The 12286-nt window shown below is 42.7% G+C and overlaps 1 protein-coding gene across 1 annotated transcript in view; it reads left to right on the top strand.

Moving 5' to 3' along the window:
• PREX1 (phosphatidylinositol-3,4,5-trisphosphate dependent Rac exchange factor 1) overlaps positions 1–12286 on the top strand; it is a 227142-nt gene that overhangs the window by 93889 nt on the left and 120967 nt on the right. Inside the window, exons 2-3 of the mRNA XM_033153506.1 lie at positions 5512–5583; positions 11033–11155. Of these exons, the coding sequence (XP_033009397.1) occupies positions 5512–5583; positions 11033–11155 (195 nt within the window). The remainder of the gene's footprint in view (positions 1–5511; positions 5584–11032; positions 11156–12286) is intronic.

The raw sequence follows: 12286 nt of genomic DNA, 5'->3' as shown, positions 1-12286 counted from the left end.
TAATGCAATACACAGGGGAGTGGAGAAGTACTTCTCAAGTGTTTTGAATTTGCTTCAACTTACCAGTAGTATTAATACCATTATTATCAGCATGTTTATTATTATAAGTATTAATAGTATTATTTTTGTTTTTGTTATTATATTCTCATATTATAAAAATATATTAATTGTATATTAAAACTATTATAATATCGTTATCAAATCAGGAAGAACTTTCGGACAGTAAGTAAGAGCTGTTTGACAGTGGAACAGACTCCCACGAAAAGTGGTGGATTCTCCTTCACTGGAGGTCTTTAAGCAGAGGTTGGATGGCCATCTGTCATGGATGCTTTAGTTGAGATTCCTGCATTGCAGGGGGTTGGACTAGGTGACTCTTGGGTCCCTTCCAACTCTATAGTTCTGTGATCCTATTACTTTTAGACTGCCCTTCAACCAAAATTCTCTGCAAGAATTATAGTAAAATGCAACATAAAAATCAAACATGGAAGCCATAAAATGATCAAAGCACACAAATCTCCCCCAAATTACCAGTAGGATGCTACTTAAGCTGCTGGAGACACTGGTATGCCTGGTGGAAAGCATTGTAGTCGCTCCACTGACGGTGTGGAAATACATTACAGGGGTGTCCAAACTTTTTTTCAAAGAGGGCCACATGTGTGAGGGCTGACCAAAGTTGTTGACCTTCTTTTAGGATTTTACCCCTGGAAATAAACTGCCACAGGGGCCAGATTGAAACAAGCAGCGGGCCGGTTTAGGCCCCTGGGCTGGACTTTAGACATGCCTGAAATACAACATGTTTCAGAGGGATGTTGGGGCGTGGCCTCATATCCACAAGATCCTAAGCCCCATGACATGCCCCAAAACGGGCCCTAAAATGGACTCTGCCAATGAAGAAGTCTGAAGAAGTGTGCATGCACACGAAAGCTCATACCAAGAACAAACATAGTTGGTCTCTAAGGTGCTACTGGAAGGATTTTTTTTAAAAAAATTGTTCTGCCAATGAGGTTGGTGTAGTTAGTTCCTTCCCATTGTCTGCAACGGAAGGGAAAATGGGAAGGAAAAAAAAAGGAGGAAGGATGGAAAATGAAAATGAAAAGCTGCTCCCCTCCTGCCCTGAGTGCAGCAAGCCAGCTGTGCTTAGGCAGTGGAGATAGCTCTGCCACCGAATTCCCCCTCTCCACCACCATTGATAGGGTTGCTTTGGAAATCAAGGGCAGGTAAATACCTTCATCTTAGCACAGCTAAAAAGCTTTTGAACAACTTCAAAATCATAATGACTGCTGTGGTGTTTGTGGAAAGTCTTAAATGCTTAGGAAAAACATTAGATTCCTACTAAGTATTCTTGTTTTTTTTGCTATGGTACTTAAATTGATGACACTTTGCCAAGCATTGGAAAACTCTTTCACTGTTTCATTTCTCAATCAGTTATTTCTTATTTTCTCTCTCCCTGCCCCAAAAGGCCATTACTCAAGATTTGCAGTAGTATTTTTCTTGTGCACTGTTACATATTTGGCAACGTATTTTAAAAACGCATCACTGTGTCTTATACTGATTCCAGTACTTTCTCTCATTTCTCTCATTTTCACTCTAGTGTGTGATATTTACTTTTGCTTTTGAGGAGCACTGTTTTATTTTATTTATTTTGACAAGATGCTGCCTTTATTTTCTGTGTTTCAACTACTTGAAGTGCAATAATGGTGCTCCTGTAGATATATCCCACTCCATTCATTTTTTTTAATTGCAGAAAAAATGATTATTATGTTTACAAAACATCACGTCCTTGACAGCCATGCAGGCTGCCCTTTGTCCCCACATTTTTTGAAGACTTGTCTGAGACTTCTCAGGCATTTACACCTTGTGTAAACATGCATGACATGGGAGAGAGTTAGCTCTGTCTGTGTCAGTTGGGAGACTGGCTGTACTTCGGAGCAAGTTGTAATGCACGAGTAAATATATTATTACAGGAGTCAGTGAGGTTTTTAAGAAAAACAAACCTCCTTGTTTGCCTTGCAACTGGGGCATACACACAAAAGTGGAGGTGTAGCCAATGTGGTCATGCCCTTCTGTATGCTGGCTGAGACTGATGGGATTTCTCCAGATCGAGTGAGTCTTATGTATACTTTCATAGTTAACGTAAGAGGAAGATCTACTGTCTTAAGTTTAGAATTAGCCACCCACACCACCACTTTTATTAAGTAAGACTTGACTTCAAGACATGTCTCACCTAACACAGAGAATTGAGATGCATCAGCCATAATGCAGGGTACCTTGGTTTGCAAACAGTCTGGTTTGCATACGTTTTGGATTACAAACATGTCGAACCCGGAAGTGCGTGTCCTGGTTTGCAAACTTTTATTTGGATTACAAACCTTTAAAAAAAAATTACGAACAATTTTTTTGGAGGTCCATTGGTGAAAGCGTGCCTTGGGTTACAACCTGTTTTGGTTTACAAACGGACCTCCAGAACGAATTATGGTTGTAAACCAAGGTACCACTGTACTGTAATGCTCTCCCCACAGTGGATGCGGTGGTGCAAAAAGAAGGCAGTGGAACACACAAATATCCACATCACAATGATTTGCAGGACCAGAATTTATAATTATTTATTTGACATCTCCCCCACCTTGCAATTCAGAAGGATCCCCAAGGTGGTTTTCATTAGAAACATATCAAATGCCATTGCATGGAACTGTCCCCTGCCAATGAGTGCTGCTTGTGATTGCCAGAGCAAAGGCGAGTTTGTCTAGGAACAGCGGTAAGAAACAATGGTTTGGTGCTTGTGTATAGGGGACAGCTGCAGAGGAGAAATGCTTACCGGTACATAACTTGAATGTAAAGGTAGCAAAATGTCAAGGGTATATATAAAAAGGACAACAGGATGCAAGAGGATGCAATACACCCACAGGACAGGTAGTGTGAGCTGTTTCCAATCCATAAACAAGTTTCCATGCCAAAACGCAAAAGGCTTAATTTTGATGTACTTACTGCAAATAAAATCACTTTTGCAATTGTTGGTTGCACCAAAAAACAACTACACCCAAAACCTTTCCCACATGGGAGTAAATAATCTCTTTTGCCCATACACAATTCCTCCAGGGCCTGGTACAAGTTCTTTGTGTAGGAGTCAATTATACAAAGCGGTTAATGATGACAGACAGAAAAACCTGACACTGCTCCTGTTATGCCTGGATTATTTTAATTGATCCTAGCGGATTTTCTCCTTGATGGGTTTATCTGATTTCATTTTCACTTGCTATCTCTTATCTCCCTTCCCTACAGAGAGAAGAGGAGGGATGTAACATTTCATCTTCTTGGTTTTAGTCCCATAATCGCTACATGCTATTTAGGGTTTAATCTTGACATTGCAAACCAGCTTCTCAGATGTCACAGCTGGTCCAGTGCTTTTGGCTATTGTTTGTTTGTTCATTATTAACTATCCAGAGCCTAGAAATCTGAAGGGAGACCTAAGCATGACCCGCCTTTTACTGTGTAACAAGAAAACACGAGTAGAAGAAACCAATAACCAACACTAGATTTAAGTAAAAGTATCTAAAACTAATTCTCACTGAAATAGTCTGTCACTTAATGTTCAGCCAGCTGGCAGTATTACTAACTTACCGGTACTAATGTTGTAGTTTCTGAGTATTCAAAGGGGGGGGGTTTCACTGAGTATGAACAAGCGTGTAAGTCGGTGTGAAAGGGAAATTAAGGGTAGGGGGAGAGAGGGAATTGACGCAGTCCCTCAAAAACTTGTAATAAGCATCTTTTGTGGATAAATAGGTTAGCAGCAGCAGCAACAGCAGCCCTTCTTTGCTTTTAGAAGGGATGTAGCTCAGTGGTAGAAGGACCAAAGTTTTATCCTGGGCATCTCCAGGTATGGCTGGGAGAGAACCCATCCTAAAACTCAGAGCTGCTTTCAGTCAGTGTGCTGAGTTAGATGGACGAATGGTCTGACTCGACATAACACAGTACCTGGTATTCCTATATATACACTGATATTTAAGGAGGGAGGTCAAGAAAAAGGGTTCTTTTTCTGCTCCAAACAATGCCATCCCCACTTCTCTATGGGGAAAGAAGTTAAGAGCCTGACTCAGACAGCCATCAGGGAGAAAATCTGCTGGGATCAATTAGAACAGGCCAGGTGTGAAAGGAAGGATGGAGGAGAGGCAGGTTTTTGTTGTTGTCATCGTTAGCAATTTTCTATAATTGACGCCCACAAAAAGAACTTGACCCAGGCCTCGGAGGAACTACAAAACAAGCAAGGAGAGTCTCCCCCCCCCGTCCCCCATAATGTGAATGAATGACAAGGGAAGCCCGTTTCCTTCATGCTCCTCCGCTTGTGAGATTCACAGGAGCATCTGGCTGGCTGCTGCTTTTGAAAAACAGGATGCAGGACTGGGTTGGACCTTGGTCTAACCCAGCACTTATTGCAGTCATATGTTCAGTGTGTGTGGATGAACTCGTATTAAACAAAGGCACCATTGAAAGTGAAGTGTTCGCGGAGGAGAGACTACAATCAAGTGGCTGTTTATGGGTCACGGGTGTCACCTCTCTAACATCAGGGTAAAACCGGGCAACTGCTTCTTAGCTTCAGTATGCCTCTATTTCAGGGATGTGCCTCCTCTTTCCCACTCTTGCTTTGTTGAGCCCTTTCGCCCTTCTTCCTTGACACACATCTCTTTACATGATGAATGCCAGGCCTCTTGCTTGCCTAATCAAGTCAGAGCAGTTCCATTTCTAGAGGAAGAAATGGGAAACCTTGGAGAGAATAAACAAACAATGGTGTCCTTTGGTGTGCTGGTAGTACTAGGTATCTAAGTAAAAAGTAACAAGGGTTCTGCTTCTTGCCAGTCAGAACCCAAACAACCTTAAAGAAAAGCGTCCCATTAGTGAAGCAATGCATGTTTTGATAGTTCTGAGCATGCAAAGTGATCTGTCCTTTGTGCCAAGAAGCCTCATATTTGTATCTTGATGGTTGGATGCTAATAAAAAAAACCCAAAGATAGAAGCCATATCTGCCCATGGTTGCTGGTGCTCATTATGACAGGTACCGCAGGAGTCAGGGAGCTCAAACAGTAAGTGGATTCAAAGCCAGTGGCAGGTAAAGCTAACCAATTTGAGTTTTGTCCCCATTCTCCTCCCTGCCAACTTCTACAAGGGCAGCGCTGAGACTAAGGGGCAGGAAATGACCACCAGTTCTACCCCCTGGACTGGGTGTAAGCAGGGCTATTTTTGGTCAGAACTTGCCAGAACTCCGTTCTGGCACCTTTCAGGTGGGTGCCATTGCCATTCTAAGAGAACAAGGGTGAGTTCATGGTGAATTCTGGCACCTCTTTTTCTAGAAAAATAGCACTGGGTATGATAGGCAGGCAGGCAGGCAGGCAGGCAGGCAGGCAGGCAGGCAGGCAGGCAGGCTGGTTGGTTGGTGGAAGCTGGCTGAGGGCAGACTGAGATTGGTGGGACAGTATCTGTTTGACACTAATCCACTTTCCCCCTTTTTGTTCCCCATAGGCGTTTCTCCACCGAATTAGACAGAGCGCTGTGGACAAAGCTGAAAAATACATAACAGAGGACAACATCAAAGTAAGTCTCTCAGAGTACCAATCTCTTTGTGAATTATTAGAGTATGACATCAGGTTGGGTTTGCATACATCTGGTCAGTGAGTTGTTAGCCACTGCTGATGAAGGACTTCCATGTTATGTTAAATGCACAGGCATTTTTCACCTTTGAAAGATGCAGGTAGAAAGAAACAGGTATTTTTTCCCCTAGCATGGAGATGCAACAGTGGGGAAATCTTTACCTTATTTGCTGCCTGTTACGTAGTTGTTGAAAACTGGCTGGATGATGATGATGATAATTCAAGTTGAGGTTGATGCTATTGTGCTCCACGTCAAGGATGCAACAGGGTCCAGTTATCCTACCACTATGAGACTCCAACCCTCACCCCCACCTACTAGTCTGGCATTAAGAAGTTGCAATAAGGCAACTTGGAAGGGAGGTCTCTCAGCCCTCCGTTTCTTGGTGTGCAGCTCCACATGCCTGGGAAATACAGTAAATGAGCAGGTAGAATGGACTTTGAAGAAATGCTAATGTGCAGGGGCTTGAATTCATCTCTGCTTGGATTAAAAAGAAGCTGGAGAAGAATTTGAGAGGTCATAACATTCACTCTCCTCTTTGACCAAAAAAAAAAATAGAAGTCTGCATTTCCAAGCTGGGAGATGGGAACCATGGCTACATATCTAGTGGTTTGTTTCCTTCTTTTGATCATCAGCCCTGTCATATACCCCTTCTAATCATATGCTTTGAAGCATACTTAAGCACAATCCGGCAGGTGCAGGCCAAGAGCCCATTTAGTTTAGCATCCTGTTCTCACAGTGGCCAACCAGATGCCTGTGGGAAGCCTGCAAGTCAGACATGAGTGTACCAGCACTCTCCCCTCCTGCTCTTTCCAGCAACTTGCATTCAGACACATTAAGGCTTCTGATTGTGGAGGTGGAACACAGCCATCATGGCTAGCTGGTAGCCATTGCTAGCATTATTCTCCATGTATTTGTCCTCTTTAAAAGCCACCCAAGTTGGTGGGCGTCATTGCTTCCTGTTGGAGTAAGTTCTATAGTGCTTTGTTTTGTTTATCTTGAACCTTCTAGCATTCAGGTTCATGAGTTCTAGTGCTTCAAGAGAGGAAGGAAAACTATGCTCTTTCTCTATGCCCTCCCCTGGAGTCTTACTCACTAGGGAGGGGAAGAAAGGATCCAGGGGGAAATGGAGGGGAGAACTGCAGCAAAATTCAGTGTGCATAATTTAAAGGTACACACAGACTCTTTTGGGATTTCAACCCTGGATGTTGCTATTTGCTTATGTTGCTGTTTTGCTCAGCAGCAAGTGATGTTCATGCTTGCTTCCTCTCCTGGAGAGAGGAGCTGTGCATGCCATTGATGGCTCTTCTCTAGGGTCAGATCTGGGTCGGGTGGGCAACATTTTTCTTGCAGGCCTCATTCAGCTGCCTGGAGAACAAGCAAAGGTTCAGCAGGTGAAGCTTTTTTTCTGGCCTGCAGATGCAGCAGATGATAAAATGCTGATGGATATTATTTCCATTGCTTTTATTCCAAATGATTTATCACCTCCAAAGGGGCTAAATATATCTGTCACCGCAATCACATATTACATCAGTTCATTTTCTGTTCGCTACTGATTGAATGCATTTTTTGCCTGAAGCCTCTTTGTGGGTGCAGAGTGATGCTTTTGGTTTATCCCTTTGCCAAAGCACAGGGAGGATTTAAGAAGCTGAGCTCATTAAAAAAACACGTCTTTATCACTACTAGGAAATTGAAGCAAGAGGCTAACCTTGGCAATTCCATACAAGGTTATCAAGGCCCTCTCCCCACTTCTTTGGCCAGTGCTTGAATTGCAAAAGGTTATGCAAGGAGGGGGCAGTTCTACTGTTAGGCAGAGTGAGGCACCCTCCTCAGGTGATACCTGCTGGGGGCTCTTAGATACCTTTGAGACTCCTTCGGGTAGTGAAAAGCGGGGTATCAAATCCAAACTCCTCCTCCTCTTCTTCTTCTTCTTCTTCTTCTTCTTCTTCTTCTTCTTCTTCTTCTTCTTACTCCTAGTTAGCCTCTTGACCTCAAGTGAAGTAGAAGATGCTGTCCCTTTGCCAGTGTTGAAGTAATAATCAACTACCAGTCCAGTTGACTTCTTTATGTCAAATGGGATGGTGTTGTTGTCTTGACTTTCGTCTCAGGTGGCAAAATGTCTTGGGCTGGCCCTTTCGGCAAATGCAACGTCTCTTCTCCCAGTTGCCCTTTTCTACATCTTTCTTCCAGGTCTGCAATATCTTCTTTGAAGTGGATCAAAGTCCACTGTACTCCTTAAGTATCCCCGCATCATAGACGCATCAAATGGATTTATGAAATTTGCTGTTTTACTTTCATTTCCCTTTCTTCATCATATCTCACACTATATTTGGCTCCATCCCCTTGCTCTTTGGCCGATGAAAAATATTGCTATTTCTTTTTTCATTACTGACATTTTCAGTAAGCTCTGCTTTGCGACCAAAAGATTTGCTTCCCCGGTTTTCATAACCAATTTCAAAACTGTCGAAGTCAGAATTCTTTGTTCCAGTTCTTTGTTAATGACTGTGTATTTATTATTGAATCTGCCATTCTGTATTTAGTTTATCCTTTTGAAACATCAAGTTTAGATAGTTATACAAGGAGACTATACTTTCCCTCTCCATTTATTTATTATGGGTGAGATTCAAGTAAGCTGTTGCGTGCACAGAACGAGGTCCACTCAGGCAGCAGGACTGTCCACCCCTCTCCTCCCCTTGTGCCCCCTAAATTTGCTCTGGAGGGTTTGGGGAACAACCAGGACAGGTTTATTTCTTTATTTCATAAAATTTCTATAGTGCTTGCCCGTCAAAGTGGTTTACAAAAAGCAGTGTAGTGGGTGACCAGGGAGAGAAACTTTCATGAGTGCATTCCTGCACTTGGCACTACATTGAATTCCACCCTACACATAGATCCCCATTTTGTTGTCAGAAGAGTCCTCTATGGTAGCTTTAAGGCTGTAAGATGGCTATTGGGTCAAGGTCACCCAGTGAACTTCACAGCTGAGTAGAGATTTGAAAGTGCATCACCCTGCTCCTCGTTCAATTTCTAAACCACACAAGTTCTCACATTCTTGGGGGATACGTCCATCAGTGAGTGTTACCCATGATCACTAAATGGAACCTCAGTGTTCAGAGGCAGTGTATCTCTTAATAGCAGAAATAGTGTGGGGCTGTTACTCTTGTGCCCTGCTTGTGACCTACATATGACTGCTCACTCTAGCACAGGATGTTTGATTAGGTAGATCGTTGGCCAGTAGGACTTTTCTTGCGTCCTAATGCTCTTATGATTAACATTGACAGAACTGAGAGTGCTGAATGGGTTTGATGATGGAGGAACATCTCAACGTGTTGGATCTTTTCCTGCTCCCAGAGGTCTATAAATGTGGTCCCTTGCCAGATAGAACATAACCTTTTGAAATAGGCTACCAAACACTTTATTCTGTCTTCTGCCTTGGTTATTTCATAATCTGAAAATGAAATAAGCAAACAAAATGCTTAGTGCAGATCTCTGCTGCCCAGCAGTTACAATACTAATGACATAAAGGATGACAAATTAGATTTCCCTAGGGCAATCAGAACTGGTTTTAACTCCTCATTAAAACCACCCTGGTAAACACAAAGCCATCTCTGGCTTTGAGACAGCTGGCTGGATTGAGGATCACCTTCAGCAGGAAGCAAGCAGCTGAGGATAAGACAGAAGGCAGTGCGTGCCAGACAGATAATTAAGGCCCATCAGAACCCATTAACATAGCTGACCCTCTGCTCTGTGGTCCAGTACATGCTGAGAAGGGGATTGCAGATATTATAAACAGTAGCATTAGAGAGGACAGTCTCAAATCACACATCCTGCTAAACCATGCTTAAGGAAGCTGAATTGACAAAAGGTTGATTGCGATCAGGTGGCAAACCCTGATTCAGATCATGGGATGAAATGGATTTGCAAACCGTGGTTTATTGCTGACTTTAGTTTGTTGGGATGTCCGCATTGTGAGGCAGTGACTAATAACCACCATTTCACCTCCAGAGCTGCTGTAGCATGAAGAAGGGGGTGCATTTATGAATGCTGTGAGGATAAATAACAAAAGCAGAAAAAACGCTCCAAGCCATGGTTTGCCAGCTTTACATATGGAAACTCAAAACCATGGTTTGTTTTACCAAGAAGTTAGCTCTTGGCTCTGTTTGCCTTTTAAGTTTGAAAATTGATGTATTGTTTCCTCCCATGTCTTAGAGCAGGCATGCCCAACCTGCGGCCCTCCAGATGTTTTGGCCTACAACTCCCATGATCCCTAGCTAACATGACCAGTGGTAAGGGATGATGGGAATTGTAGTCCAAAACATCTGGAGGGCCGCAGGTTGGGCATGCCTGTCTTAGAGGCTTTTTTGGGGGGGGGTTGGGGTCAGGTCAGGAGGTCTGGATAAACTCCAGAATAGTGGACAGGAGGAGGAGAGTGGTATAGTTCTGTCTGGCAAGCTGCAATACTTGCTCAGAATGACATGTTTGTCATAGTGTGACATTGAATTACATTCCTATGCATTTATTTAAAAGATTTGTGTGCTGCTTTTGTGCTGCGAATGGCATTCAAGGAAGATAAACAGCAACTTAGAAACAACAAAACACGCGAACAACCATAATAAAGCATAAGAGAACAGATGAAATATCAGGCTATGCTTTTCAAGGGCACCTGACAAAGGGCTTCTGAGTATGATCTCAGCTGCTGGGCAGGTGTATATGGGGACAAGTGATTTTTCAAGTACCCTAGTCCAGACATTAAGAGTTTTAAGGTCTGTGACTCCGCTCAGATGCCACACTGAACAATGAACCATAGCTATCACAAACCATGGTTTTTAGACCCGCTGCAAACTATGGTTTCTGTTTGTGGTTTGCTGAGCAAGCACAATCCATAATTTGTCAATTCAGCATTTGTGCTAACTCATAGTTAAATAGGTACAGTTTAGTGTGATGCCTCAACTGAGCTTGTATATCATCATCATCAAATAGTAAGGATAATAAGGATAGTTTGGGATGGATGGATCAGAACAATATTTTAAGAGCCTATCATGTCTTTGATTAGTGTTATGTACTGAGCTGAATCCTAGAACAATGGGATCTAGAATGCAGCAGTCTGATTGGTCCTAGAACAATAGGATCCAGAATGCAGCAGTCTCATTGGTCCGCAGGAGACATCCAATCCAGCTCCAGGTGGAAGTGAATCCGCAACCTGATTGGCCTACAGGAGTAGCCCGGAATTAGCCAATCACATGGGGCCCATTGTGTAAATAATGTGTATATAAAGCAGACGTTGTGGGGAAACATTCATTCATCGCTACTATGAGCTGAATAAAGAGCATGAAATTCACACTTGACTCCGAGTATATTTCAATTAGCTATTATTAATGGATACTTCTTTATGTTACAGATTTTATTTTCCAACATAGAAGATATACTTGATGTTCACAAGGACTTCCTGACAGCTCTGGAATATTGTTTGCACCCAGAACCTCAGTCTCAGCATGAACTGGGAGAAGTTTTCTTAAAATTTGTGAGTATGAGCTAAAATGCTTATTTGCAAATATATCATTTTGATAATGTACTTTCTCATGTCCCCTTCTTCTTCTTCTTCTTCTTCTTCTTCTTCTTCTTCTTCTTCTTTCTCTCTCTCTCTCTCACACCCACTCACCCACCCACACCACCACACTCACAGGTGTTCAAAGCAAATGACCAAAGAGGGAAAACTCTAGTTTCTTCTAAAATTGGATCACTCTGGGCCTAGGGGATTCAGTCTATTTTCCCCCAGACTGTCTTTCAGCCCAGAGATGCGTCTTAACCCCAATAAATTGAAACAAACCTTTTGGTAAAATCACACATTAAGAAGCAGCCCTGCCAGACAGAAACAAAAATAAATTGGCAAGCATATTTCCCATTGTTCAAGACATTCTGCAGGATGCTCTCTCTGAGCAATTATAAAACACAACCTGGTTGATAAGATTGAGATTGCATTAAATATTGCATGCCCTTGATGGGCATGTATAATGCAACAGATGTGTAAATTGTGCAGGCCATTTTAAGGCACCAGGCTTGTGTGGCCACCATAGATTCCCACTGCATTTAGCTGACCACATGTAAGTAGGATTGCTGTATGTGTTCATCTGCTCACCAGCGATCCTGTAAATCCTCCAGCCTGTTTGGAAATACAGCAACATGTGAAGTGGCCCTAAATCAATGGGGGAGAATTTCCCGAATAAGAAAGGTTCTGTTTTTAGATAGCTACGGTTAGTGACCATGATACACTTGGTAAGTGCAGGTTCAGATTTCCAGGGGTAGCACCTGCAATTATGTAACTGATAATTTCCTCACCCAGAGAAGGAACCTCAGTGTCATCCAGGGAGGAAATTAAACACTTCAGACACCGGGTAATTTGAAAGCATAGCTTTCATACTTGTGGCTCTTCTGCATGAAGGGCAGCTGGGAAAGTCTTGATGAAAACCCTCTGGCGTGTATATAATTATTGAATACATTGAGCTGAGTTTTGCCCGGAGATGTCATGGTCTAAATTTAACCTCTAACAATGCTGCCAAAGTCACAGAGCTGCAATCACAATCGACAAATCGACATTGGGTCCTGTCGCCCCAGTGTCAGCTCTTCTCAAATGGAAAGCGTTCAGTGATGCTGA

The sequence above is a fragment of the Lacerta agilis genome, chromosome 6, assembly GCF_009819535.1.
Source record: "Lacerta agilis isolate rLacAgi1 chromosome 6, rLacAgi1.pri, whole genome shotgun sequence".
In the NCBI taxonomy this organism is placed as follows: domain Eukaryota; kingdom Metazoa; phylum Chordata; class Lepidosauria; order Squamata; family Lacertidae; genus Lacerta; species Lacerta agilis.
This window is presented reverse-complemented; position numbering and strand designations above follow the sequence as displayed.